Below are 13,828 nucleotides of genomic sequence, written 5' to 3' on the forward strand. Positions count from 1 at the left end.
CATTTTAGTTATGTGAGTAAATCCTGCAAAATAAATCACATCATACTGTGTGAAAGTCTTAATTTCTGTAGAACACGCAACATGGAATGTTAAACTTTTTTTTTGAAAGAGGGGCATTCAAAAAACCCAACCAAAAAAAAGCCACAACACATAACCCACATGCCGGTTTTGTAGAGAGAGAATTAAGCTTCTGTGAAGAATTCCCAGAGTATTTAAAGTTTTTTGAACTAAGGTTTTTTTGCTTTGGTGCCTCAGCCAGACACGATTTCCTACAGTTGAGCTGCAACAGCCTGAAAGGTCTAAATAGAGGTGAAATACCCTCAACCAACAACATCTCAGGGCATTAGGGCCTGTAGCTCGAGTGATTCCATTACATGCTCTTGCTGCCAGACTCCAGCAAACCAGTAATATACCCTGACACTACTATGTCCATATCAAGGTTAATTTTGATGTTGAACACAGCATTTTTAGATGGAGACTCACGGTGGGTTTGTTGTGGGCTTTTAAAAAACAGATTTCTGTCTGCCACCTTTTCCCCCACCCACACATACTGGTCAAGAGGCCTACTGGTTGAGGGAAGCAGCCTATCCATTAAATTCATACTGGAAACACTTAATGAAATAAGCAAAGTATTCAGAGGAGACACAAAACCAAAGCAAGCACTTCCCAAAGTGGTCTCCTCGAGTCATCTCAGCAATCAATGTTTTCTCCCCCTACAGTCTGACAGCTCCTTTGGAAGTTATTCAATACCTTTTAGGGGTTTCTGCAATAAGGGCTAATAGTCCTTAGGTCCGTATCTGTAAGCAAAATGAATTAAACTTATAATCTTTAGAGCTGTAGGAGCAATGAATTAGTAGTTTATGCAACATGACAGTTTTTAAAGAGAAATCCAAACAAAAAGATGCATTCGTAACCCCTGGACAGAACATTAAGGATTTACTTACTTGCTGAGGTCAACGCAACACTTTGCAAGCAGGTATTTACACTGGGGGGTAGTACAGCTGTGTCCCTTTAGGAGCCTGTATGCTTTATATGCCTTTCCTGAGCGGTAGTAACACGTTGCCAGTAAAAACAGTGCTTCTTCTGAGTGTACTACAAAAATACATAAATATAAAAAAAAAGATCAATTGGTTGTTTACCATTTCGATACAAGGAATTTGGGGGCAGGGAGTAAAAACCAGCTGGGAACAAGATATAAGAAAATGAGTATTGATATTAGGAAAGATCATTACTAAATTAAGTACGTTTCTGTATTCGTCAGCATGTAACAAAATTCCATCTGCCAGTTTCTAGTATAATCAGACCAACTCTTTAACATCTACTGTTGTAAGAGAACTTTGATCCTTCTGGCTACCCAATCTAAAGAAGTGATTAGCCAGCTTCTTGTTAAAAATAACTGCAAGTCAAGCAAAGCCATCATTCCCAGCAGACCAGAGCCACTTTCACAGCTCCTTGGCCACACCAAGACCTGGCCCAGACTATTATCACACCTACCAGTAACGCTCCGCACCAGCTCAACCAGTGCATTAACATTGGCACAACACCACTTTTAGGAGTACACGCACTTTCAGAAGCAAGATCAATTGCAGCCTAGAGTAGCCTAATTAACAGTTTTAATCCTGATTTCAAGCGCCTTTTCCTGTTTACAGTTTTACTTCTATTATATTTCTAAAGCACTTGATGCTTTATCTTCATATGACTTAACGGAGCAGACATTCCGATTTTGACTGACTTTAATAGTCATTAATTATCAGCCACCTCTACCCCAACACTAAGTCTTGTCCTTTTTGCTGCCTACACTCATTATTTCATGGGAAACACTGAAATTACCATTCAGATATTTTACTTTATGTTAGGAAGTAGCGATAGGGACAAGCTCTCCCACAAATCCTCTTCCCAAGCTGAGTCCTCACAGGTTTCTAAATTCTGAATGAAGTAGCCAAGCTTCAGGAAAAAACATCTTTATCCAAACAGCGGCCAGGAGTAATCAAGCCAGAAACGTTTGAGCAACCTGGTCTGGTGGGAGGTGTCTTATGTTTCTGTATTCATCAGCATGTAACAACATTCCATCTGCCAGTTTCTGGTATGATCAGACCAACTCTTTAACATCTACCGTTGTAAGAGAACTTTGATCCTTCTGGCTACCCAATCTAAAGAAGTGATTAGCCAGCTTCTTGGTAAAAATAACAGCAAGTCAAGCAAAGCCATCATTCCCAGCAGACCAGAGCCACTTTCACAGCTCCTTGGCCACACCAAGACCTGGCCCAGACTATTATCACACCTACCAGTAACGCTCCGCACCAGCTCAACCAGTGCATTAACACTGGCACAACACTGCTCTTAGGAAGTACACTTTCAGAAGCAAGACCAATTGCAGCCTAGACTAGACTAATTAACAGTTTTAATCCTGATTTCAAGCAGCCTTGCGCCTTTTCCTGTTTACAGTTTTACTTCTATTATATTTCTAAAGCACTTGATGCTTTATCTTCATATGACTTAACGGAGCAGACATTCCGATTTTGACTGACTTTAATAGTCATTAATTATCAGCCACCTCTACCCCAACACTAAGTCTTGTCCTTTTTGCTGCCTACACTCATTATTTCATGGGAAACACTGAAATTACCATTCAGATATTTTACTTTATGTTAGGAAGTAGCGATAGGGACAAGCTCTCCCACAAATCCTCTTCCCAAGCTGAGTCCTCACAGGTTTCTAAATTCTGAATGAAGTAGCCAAGCTTCAGGAAAAAACATCTTTATCCAAACAGCGGCCAGGAGTAATCAAGCCAGAAACGTTTGAGCAACCTGGTCTGGTGGGAGGTGTCCCTGCCCAGGGCAACCCAATCTAAAGAAGTGATTAGCCAGCTTCTTGTTAAAAATAACTGCAAGTCAAGCAAAGCCATCATTCCCAGCAGACCAGAGCCACTTTCACAGCTCCTTGGCCACACCAAGACCTGGCCCAGACTATTATCACACCTACCAGTAACGCTCCGCACCAGCTCAACCAGTGCATTAACATTGGCACAACACCACTTTTAGGAGTACACGCACTTTCAGAAGCAAGATCAATTGCAGCCTAGAGTAGCCTAATTAACAGTTTTAATCCTGATTTCAAGCGCCTTTTCCTGTTTACAGTTTTACTTCTATTATATTTCTAAAGCACTTGATGCTTTATCTTCATATGACTTAACGGAGCAGACATTCCGATTTTGACTGACTTTAATAGTCATTAATTATCAGCCACCTCTACCCCAACACTAAGTCTTGTCCTTTTTGCTGCCTACACTCATTATTTCATGGGAAACACTGAAATTACCATTCAGATATTTTACTTTATGTTAGGAAGTAGTGATAGGGACAAGCTCTCCCACAAATCCTCTTCCCAAGCTGAGTCCTCACAGGTTTCTAAATTCTGAATGAAGTAGCCAAGCTTCAGGAAAAAACATCTTTATCCAAACAGCGGCCAGGAGTAATCAAGCCAGAAACGTTTGAGCAACCTGGTCTGGTGGGAGGTGTCCCTGCCCAGGGCAGGGGGTTGGAACTTGATGATCTTTAAGTCCCTTCCAACCCAAACCATTCTATGATTCTGTGACTTCTCCATGGCAGAAATGGGAAGTATTTAGATTTGATGTCTGCCTCCACTGCAGAGATGAATTATGTACTGCGCCGAGAATCTTCTATTCCCAGAGCTCGACTTGGCATCCAGATTTAAGGCTGAGGTCAGACTCGCTGATTTTATTTGTGATTACAGCATAAAGGACGGAGCTAACCCCTGGAGGAACTTAAAACCTTACTGTAGAATTATCAGCTGAAACTTTAAATGCCAGAGAACGTGCTTTTGGGAGGTAACAGCGAGCATCAGCATGCTGGGGTGTTAATTCGAGCATTAAGCTACGATAATGTGAAATATGACTTCATTTTTTCTTAAAACCCAGAGAGCAGTGAATAGAAGGAGACATCCAGATACACTCACAGATTATGTACAGCCATGGAGTCTTATCATATTCTTTGTACTTCCCAAAATACTACGCTCAAATCACCCTTATGCCATGCTGTATTTTAACTCAAAGAAAGGCTGTCTATAAAGGCAATCAACTCTCCAAACAATTAAGGAACCCACATTACTTTATACTTTGCAGAAAGCACTACGGTGCAAATGGAATTCAGCCTTAAAAGAAACAATTCTGATGTTTGTTCATCTACCTACAGAAAAGAAATCAATACAAGCATTGTAAAAAAACCTCTTTGGACAACCTGCTCGAAGCCTTTGCTACACTGAAAACTGACTATTTTGTGTCCTCACCCACCCAGACAGTGACAATGGAGACTGAAAACCCAAAGAGAGGACATTTTATTAGCCTCATCTTAAAAAAACCATTTAAGAATTAAAGTTAAATCAATTTTTTTTACCCACTAAATTTAACACATTTCAAGAGTTCTGGGAAACTACCAAGCCACAGATGTCCCTACAAGGACAGTAATTGCAGGTGGACTTAAAAAGAAGTTCTTCAGAGGGTAAAATCACCGCTCTCAATACGGAGTCACTGTACCCCAGTTCAGCAGCTTCTACTCTGCAGTATAACTTATTTTAACCAGAACCCAGATGTTTTGTGAGCAGTTAATTGCTTGAACCAAGTGACAGCACACACGCTGTTCTCTCCCAGCACTGCTGGTCACTGAAAAAAAAGCTGTTTGAAGTGCTCTTGCAGAGATTATTCTGCAAAGAAAGCGGCAGTATCAAGTAATATATTTTTCTCTTGGCTGCTGCAAAAAAAGTGGATTCTCTTTGTTTCTACATCCCTGGCAACTCCCTTCAATCTAGAGTTCTCCTGCATCTCACAACGTGCTGTGTTCAGGGGAGATAAGTCATCCCAAAACACTATTTCCTTTTCATACACCTAGATTATTAGATTTCATAATATTCTACACAACACTTGTCACTTGAGTGCCAGCTGAAAGACCCCAGATTTCATGGGTAACCTCAACATAAGGAAAAAAAAAGTCTTTATATCTCAAGAATTAGGTTTGTTTCCATTGTTAAGCAGCACACTGTGGCCATTTCAGGCAAAATATCGAAAACAAAATATTTATTACAAAATACAGAATGTGAAACAGGTTATGCAGTTTAATTCACATTACAAACTTAAGTTGTTTAGCAAAGGAAATTATATTATGTTTATATTTTAGCTTAAGGGTTGGGTTGATTTTTTTCATGTTAGTGATTAGGAGATAATACTTTTCAAGATAGAGAAGAAAAGCTGAACACCAGGATGGAGGAGGAAGAAGTAGAGAAGAACAAAAAGCTTATCTGAGGTCATGGAGGAAAGGTTAAGGAAGAAGAGGGACTAGAACACAAGAAGAAAGTGGTCTTTGAAGGACCAGGAAAGTACAGATTCATGTTACTGCTGCCTGCTCAGTGTCCAAGGCATCCTACATCTGAGAGCATTCCAATGAAGTAAGAATTAATAAGAATTCAACAGGAGATGCCTATTCCATATGTTCTGATTCTCATTGTCTCAATTTCACTACGCTTTTCTCTCATCATCACAAGATTATCTTTCGGTAACACACCAATCAACAGATCCCAGCAGCATTATTAGCAGAGACAGCTTTCAATATCAAGACAATTTGTGTACTGCATCTATCCTCAAGTGCCCTTGGAAGACGTGCAATGCTCAAGGTTATTAAAAAAAAAAAACACCTCTCCCATTTGATAGCAAACAACAGAGCACTGTAAACACTGTGCTTAAACACGCAACACCAAGTTTAATATTTTTTAAGGAGGTTTTGCTGTAAATTAACATTGCTGCTGTTACATGATTTGATTTTCCAACCTAATTGTGAGGCATTCTTCCGCTTTCCCCAAGCAGAAAGTTAAACTGCATTATCACAACAACAAGAGTAAAACAAAGCAGGACCAGAGGCTCAAAAAACCTAAATAAAAACAGAAAAAAAAGCATCAAGTTTATTCATAAAGTACATACCTTCTGCATATAATCTTTCTGCAAGGAACACTGCATCGCGGTAAGCGTAGTGGTTAAGTGCTTGCCATATAGCAGCCTGCAAGACAAGAAAATAATCGAAATTTAGAGAGAAGCTTTAAAAATGCAGAATTCATCCACTCTTACTGTCAAAAAGTAAAGTTTAGTTACTAGTTTTAGTGGAGTCGTAAGGAGCATGGAGAAGGATAAACATGCAGGGCAAGTTTTAGTTGTTTCAACTATTAGTAAAGAGACTTAGAAAAGACTCCAACAATTTAGCACTGAAGTAATGAACCATCTAAGAGAGTTGCTCACGCGCTACCACACACACAACCACCTAAACCTCAGCCAACACACACTGAAATAACAGCAAGTTCTTCCACTCATTATGGAGTTTTAGCCTGGTCCATAACAGAGCATGAGTGCACCTTCAGCAAGTCTGACGATGACACCAAGCTCAGTGGGGTGGTCAACACGCTGGAGGGAAGGGATGTCCAGAGTTTTAGCCTGGTCCATAACCAAGTATGAGTGCACCCTCAGCAAGTTTGCTGACAACACCAAGCTCAGTGGCACGGTCAACACGCTGGAGGGAAGGGATGCCATCCAGAGGGACCTGGACAGGCTGGAGAGGTGGGCCCATGCCAACCTCATGAAGTTCAACCAAGCCAAGTGCAAGGTCCTGCACCTGGGACGTGGCAATCCCGGGCACAAATACAGGTTGGGGGGAGAGCAGCCCTGAGGAGAAGGACTTGGGAGTGCTCCTGGATGAGAAGCTCAACACAAGCCAGCAGTGTGCACTGGCAGCCCAGAAAGCCAACCCCATCCTGGGCTGCATCAAGAGAAGTGTGGCCAGCAGGTTGTGGGGGGTGATTCTACCCCTCTGCTCTGCTCTGGTGAGACCCCACCTGGAGCTCTGTGTCCAGCTCTGGAGTCCTCAGCACAGGAAGGACATGGACCTATTGGAATGGGTCCAGCAGAGGGACATGACAACTATTAGAGGACTGGAGCCCCTCTCCTACAAGGACAGGCTGAGTGACAACTATCAGAGTACTGGAGCACCTCTCCTACAAGGACAGGCTGAGAGAGCTGGGGTTGTTCAGCCTGGAGAAGGGAAGGTTCCAGGTAGACCTTATAGTAGCATTCAAGTACCTGAAGGGGGCTACAGGAGAGATAGCAGGCCTTATAGCAGCCTTCCAGTACCTGAAGGGGGCTACAGGAGAGATGGGGAGGGACTCTTTATGAGAGAGTGTAGCAACAGGATGAGGGGTAATGATTTTAAAATTGAAAGAGGGGAGATTTAGATTAGATACTAGAAAATAGAAAAATTCTTTGGTGTGAGGGTGGTGAGAGCCTGGCCCAGGTTGGCCAGAGAAGCTGTGGCTGCCCCATCCCTGGAGGGGTTCAAGGGCAGGTTGGAGGGGGCTTGGAGCAACCTGGTGTGGTGGGAAGTGTCCCTGCCCAGGGCAGGGGGTGGAACTCAATCTTTAAGGTCTCTTCCAACTCTAACCATTCTATGATTCTTTGCAAGCTACCACCAAACAAGAACACATTAAGTAAAGGTAAGAACAAAACACAGCCCCCAAAGCTGTGACCAGAGTATGTTATTTTGCTCTTAGTTTTGCCTAAGCAGGGGCAGAGGAGTTGGGAAAAAGACAGGGTGCCAAATGCATTTTAATGGCATTATGTATAAACCCATTTAAACCACCTCCTCTTGAGACACACCAGACCAGAAACCAAAGGGACTAGAAATCACGCCAACGTCTGAAGTTGTCAATAGAAGACTGCTGTTGATGAAGGACATTAGATAGACAATGTTCTCCTCAAAGGGATCTCACTGTTCCCCTAAGAACCAAGATGAACACGATCCACTGCTTTTTGTTGTGATGTTTTATTTGGGTCTTTGCTCATCAGCAATCTCTTTGCTGCCACTAATTAGGATGGTGGTATCACACAAGAATGGATGTAATGCAAATGAGATAGACATATATGAAGACAACCTACTTCTGCCTTTTGCTCCTGTAGCCGTACTTGGTCAAACCCAGCAACCTGCTGGAGGGCACTCCAAATCTTCTTTTTTCATGAACACCGAGCTCAAGAGTTTGGGACTGTCAATATTTGTGCAGACTGGGAAGATGGCATTTCAGTGAAACACAAATCAAATGTACATACCAGCATACAAACTGCATACACCAGCAGAGTAACTGTCATAATTACTTGCACTGCTGTCACCAGCAGCTGAACTACAAGCAACAGTCGCCCAGCAAAACAATGGGTTTGGGGTACACAGGTTTCACCACAAACACTACTGGGCCAATTTTCTTCAGATCAGATTAAAAGCCTTCTGTTATCTGTAAGAGAGGGGTGGGATGAGAAAAATAATTCCTTTTTAGATCTATTCAGCCCTTCCTCCCTATTACAAGCGGCGGTGCACAGGCTTATCAGGGTTTGTGTTTCGAGGTGAGCAGGGCTGGCATCAGGATGACAGTTCCTTCCCATCTGGGAGTCCTGCCCCAGCTCCAAACCAGTTTCCCATAAGCACCAAACAGCCATTTTCCAATAGTTTTGTTATTACCAATCCAAACAAGATCTGAATTTATGAGCTCAAGGTGCTGTGGTCCAGCATTTCTCCAATATTCATCAGCAACCGAAGACAAACAGAATTAGTTTCTGACACCTATCACACACTCCAGAATTAAAAGAAATTTTCCAGAGCTGAAGAACTAGCGCCCTGTAATGCTATTCCCAGCAGGAAAGGCAAGCGCCAATTTCATCTAAAAAAAAAATAAATTCAAACATCACAGAGAATTACATGTACCATATGTTACTTCTTCCAACACAAACTTGACAACTCAGGGTGTGAAAAATGTGCGAGTTCTCTTCACGGGGAGCCCACACAGTCGTCATGAACAGTACACACCAGAGTTTCCAATTACTATATAGAATATTATACACAACATCTCTACAGACATGCTATTTTCTTCTGTACTTAAGAAGTCAACAGGTACTTTTAAGCTTGTGTGAAAGTATTTAAAAATGAATTATCTTTCTTTGATTATTATAACACAATTCCCTCTGGCTGTATCCCACACTTCAGATAACTTCAGCCCCAGCGTCTGCCCAAAGTGATTACTCCCTTTTACCTTGAAAAGCTCCAAGGTTGTACAATGTTCTGTGTGGTGCAGACAGCGAGATACAAAAATTATAAGAAAATGAGGGTGTTAAAATCTTTCAGACTATACCCAAGTTCAAGCAGCCTAAGATCTCCTTTCTTCTCTTCCTCTCAGGAGCAGCTCTTCCTTTACCGAGTCACAAGCGACATTTAGATGGATCCATCCCAGCTGTGTTGTCTTCAGGTTAAAAATACTGTCTTTACAGGGATGTAACCCAGCACACTTACAAAACAAAGGTGTGGGGGTGGGGATGGTGAAATCAGTGTCATTTCGCTTCTCAAACAGGAGCAAGTTGCCAAAAACAACCTCGCCAAAGCCTAAGAGGGGACACAAGTGATTTTTGGCTGTATCACAGCCCCATTACAGAAGTTACACTCATACTGGCTCAAATTAACAACCACCCCTGAGCAGAGTCCCAGTGAAAGCCAGAAGTCAGCTGGTAGTGCCCCTGTTACACTAATCATCATTTTGCCACCCAAAAGGTACAAGTCAGACTCATGCCTTCAACAGAGGAACACTGGAGACTGGACTCTCCTAAAAGAGCAGGAAGGGGACAGGATGGTGACAAGGATTATCAGCCATACCCAGGCAGTAACAATTCTCTGGGAGAACAGATGTCTATGAACTATGACTGTGTCTCAAACTACCAAAAAAAAGATTTCTTGTGCACCTTTCAAGCAACAAATTTTAGACAGGAACACCAATCTCTTTACGGACTAATAATTCAGTTTGTTGTAGCAGAAGTTCAATGCAGCTACACAGCATTAGTGGCACATGGTGATTGCTAAACCACACCAAGAGTCATCTGAAGCAAAAAAACCCAACAAACTTTGGGGGCATTTATCCACTAAAAACTATTTAATCCCCAGAGACTTCAAAGCAGAACAAAAGGTACAACCTAAATGCAGTTCTTAGTTTCCTCCCTATGGCAGTTCCCACATCTTACATGGAATCTGTCAACAGAAACCCAAAGCCTCCTCAAGGGTGCACAAAGCAGCTGAGATGCTTTGGTTGCCACGTCTGTTCTCAGTGCTACAGACACAGACAGGAGAGAAGCTTGAAGGGTTTCAAAGTTTTATTTAAGCATCCTCAGAGACCAGATAAAGCTTCAAGTCCTTGTCTCTCATTTCGCATTTGCAAATTAACACATGCTTAAAGCAATCAGGGAACTCCAAAACTACCATACCAGCCCCGGCTCTGCATCCTCGGAGAGGAGAGCAAGAAAATAAAAGCAGATTCAGACAGGTCCATCTTCCACCTGGAAAATCCTGTGCATTGTCCAAGTGTCACTTCACATCTAAGCCAAAGAGCTCTTAAAAAAAAATAAAATAGGTGTTCTCTTCTGGCAGTTATACAGCCTTGGAAATGATTTTCAAAGCTTTATGCTAAGCAGTTTCTATCCTGATTTAAGACTTCTTCAGGGTGGACAGAGGGGAGGAGAGTTTTCTGTGACAAGCTGTGCTGCATTTATTAATTACGCAAACTCTGCCGGTTAAATAAGCAGACATTGGCACTGCGTGTTTTCAGCTGTGACAGGATCCTCAGAGTTCAAGCACCGTTCAAGTGGGTCACAGCAGATGATCACCTTGAACAGCTAAATTCCAAACAAAGCATTCATTTTGTATCCAAGATGTTTTTCAGAGCTATTTGGAAGGCATCCAGCCTGTTTCTCAGCACATGGGATAGAAGGCTTTATGTCTGAGGTGAAGAGTTTTAAATTGACCCCATCAGGAAGTACCGTGGAGGTTCGTCATCTACGTGAACTCCGGCACTTTTGTTCATCTTAAGGGATTTAAAAAAAGTTAGTGAAAACCTAACTTTGATTTTCACTAACAGGAATGAGTAAACAGGGTAGCTTTTGGGACATTAATGTCATGTAATTAAAACCTGACATCCATAAGGCGACATATGCACACAGATTCTGTTATTTATCTATCAGGCTTTGCATATCACAACTGTAAAGATGACAGTTTTTCCCTGGAATGCTAAACCCTGTAGACATCTGAAAGGCTGGGAGAGAACAGACAAACAGGCAGGAAAAATCTCTGCAATGACAAAAATGAGAAGTCGCATCAATTTTTCCAATCATATCGTTAACAAAAATAAAAATAATCAGAAGAACAGGGCTCAGGACATGGACTCCAGATGAAGTGGGAATTCAGAAATGCCATTGACTTCACCCAGATGTGTACTGCAAAATGGAGACGCCTCACTGGACACATCCCAGTAGTGAGAAAAGGAGCAGGAGCTGGTGTGGAAAGGTCCTGGAGCACATCGGTCCCACCTCAACAGCCACGGCACAGAGGGGACCACAGCTCCAACAGCAGATCCAGGCAGAACTCAAGCATTGACCTTGGTTTGGATGGTGCAGCACTGGCCTCCTTGCCATTAAAAGCTTCAACATGATCAAGGCCAAACAACTAACACAACAAATAACTAATCCTCCACTTCCCCGTGTTGCTGTAAGCAAGGAATAGCAGCAAAGCTAACAGCAGCAGAACCACCGATAAAGGAATTATTTGGCATTTGAAAGCAGGCAGAATCTAGATCGATGCATTTAACGTAGCAAAGCCTCATCAAAACATCCAAGCTGGGAAGAGCTTAAGAACGGAGAGTGGTATTAGAGAAGTCTTTACCTTTCCGAAAAATGGAAATAAGACTGCACATTTCTATCATGGAACTCTCAGAATAGCAAATATTTTCCACTTGGTTAGTCTAATTAGCACAGTACCGGAAATATTAAATATTGTTTCCTGTCATTCACTCTGCAATGCATTCTTGCTTCCTTGTCTATTGTAATCCCATGTTTTCCTCGAATACCCAACTGGTGCAAAACACCAGTCCAGCTCCAAGGGTAACAGCAACAGCGTAAATACAACCACTGCAGAAGAGGGACCAGCTGCCCAGAAGCATTTCCAGCACCACCCTTGGTCTCTGAGTGGATGAAGAAAACAGTGGCATCACAGAGACAAACCCCTGGTCTACAAGGGTGCCATCACTGTCACCATCTTGCACAGACAGGGGCGAGTCACCAGGGTGGTCTTCCACAGGAGAAGTCTTTCTTCCCCTCCCACCTTTTCATTAAAAGGAAAGAGGAGAGCCAAAAGGAAGAATTTTCACTATTTTCATTATAGAACCCAATCTGGTACTAGCAAGACAGAGTGAGAGACCCCTAACATAACTAGAATCCCCCCACATCCTGTTAAAAAGATAAAAATAAAAAAAAAAAAAAGGCAACATGAATACTGGAAAGGGGGGAAGAAGCAACTCTTAATTCCATGAATCATGCCTTTCAGATGGGAAGACTGAGAACAAGAGCAGGAAGCCCGGGGTAACTGCAGGGAGACTAAAATATGGTAGAAAAACAAGATTTACATTATTTTCTCTCTTTAGGTCTCCCATCAATCTGAAGGTACCAACCTCTTGGGAAGGAGGGACGTCCTTCATTTGCACAACACGTACAGAGCCGAGCACACCGTGAGCATTTAAAACATGAAATAGCAGCAAATGCAGAAAGGTAAGCGAGATGGAGAGAGAGAGAGAGATCAACAGGTCTCCCCGGGGATCTACGGGGGAAGCCGAAAGGGCCTTTTCTGGAAGCCGACCCGGCTGCGGTGCCGCCGGTGACCGGCCCCTCCAGCTGGGAGGCCGGCTGCCCCCGGGCGGGGGCCCGAGAGAGGCCGAAAGGGCGAGGGCAGCTCGTCCCAGCAGCGCCGGGGATGGGGAAGGGACGGGAAGGAGAGAGGAAGCCCGGCAACCCCGCAGGCTCCCAACCGGGGCTGGCGGCGGAGAGCGGCCGGAGCGGGGCCGGCTCCGCTCCCACCGGCGGAGGGGTCGCCCAGGGCCCGCAGCCCCCCCTAGAGCGGCCTGAACGAAGCGGGGCCCCCCGCCACAGGAGAGGGCCCGGCGGCGGGAAGGCCTCCCTCGGGAAGCGGCCACCACAACGGGTCCGGCTCCCCCCGCCAGGCCAGGCCGGGCCTTGGGGCCTGAGCGCGGCGGCGAGCCCGAGCCGCCCAGGGGTCGGTACCTGGACGGGTTCCTGCAGCACCGTCATCCTGCTCTTCCCGGCCTCCTTCTCCTCCGCCGCCTCCTCCTCCTCCTCCTCGCCGAGCCCGGAGCGGGGCGGCCCCGGCCCCGCCTCAGTGCGTGTCCCGGCGGCGGCGCGGCCCGGCCCGGCCCCTGCTCATTTAAACTCCCAGCGACCGTTACCGGGGCAGGCGGCGGGGAGGGAAGGAACGAGGCCGGCCAAGCGCCGAGTCCGCCCGAAGCTGGCGGCGGAAACACCCGAACCGTCTGCCGGAAATACCCGAAGCCCTAGGCGGAAAGAGCCGAGCGCTGACGGAAAACAGCTGGGAACCCCCCCTTCCTCGTCAGCCGGGCGGAAGCGCCGAGAGAGGACGGAGATAGCCGAGCGCAGGCGGAGATAGCCGAGCGTAGACGGAGATAGCCGAGTGGCGCGGCCGGAGGGAGGGAGCGGGCCGTGATGGCCGTCCGTGCTGCGGCCCTGGCCTCCCGTCGGTGCCCGTGAGCACCGGCACAGGGCAGAGAACACGGGCCGGCTGAGGGGGGGAACACGGAGCTGGGAGGGCGGCCCTCAGCGCTGGCGCCCGGCGTGAGGGGGTGCGGTGAAACACCCGGCGGGGCCTGGGGCTCCTCCCTCAAAGCGCCTTTGCAG

At 45.0% G+C, this 13,828-nt stretch overlaps 1 protein-coding gene across 5 annotated transcripts in view; it reads right to left on the reverse strand.

Annotated features, from left to right (window-relative positions):
- CDC27 (cell division cycle 27) overlaps positions 1-13,510 on the reverse strand; it is a 57,599-nt gene extending 44,089 nt beyond the window's left edge. For 2 of the 5 annotated variants that reach the window (XM_014956497.1, XM_014956500.1), the window contains exons 1-3: positions 13,181-13,509; positions 5,987-6,062; positions 945-1,092 (exon numbers count right to left, since the gene is read on the reverse strand). In XM_014956497.1, the coding sequence (XP_014811983.1) occupies positions 945-1,092; positions 5,987-6,062; positions 13,181-13,207 (251 nt within the window). In that variant the 5' untranslated portion in view covers positions 13,208-13,509. Of the gene's footprint in view, positions 1-944; positions 1,093-5,986; positions 6,063-13,180 lie in introns of those variants that run through there. The other 3 variants (XM_014956498.1, XM_014956499.1, XM_014956501.1) reach the window with 3 other exon arrangements.
- Positions 13,511-13,828: the final 318 nt, after the last annotated feature.

Source organism: Calidris pugnax, unplaced genomic scaffold (assembly GCF_001431845.1).
Source record: "Calidris pugnax isolate Ruff unplaced genomic scaffold, ASM143184v1 scaffold167, whole genome shotgun sequence".
Classification (NCBI taxonomy): Eukaryota; Metazoa; Chordata; class Aves; order Charadriiformes; family Scolopacidae; genus Calidris; species Calidris pugnax.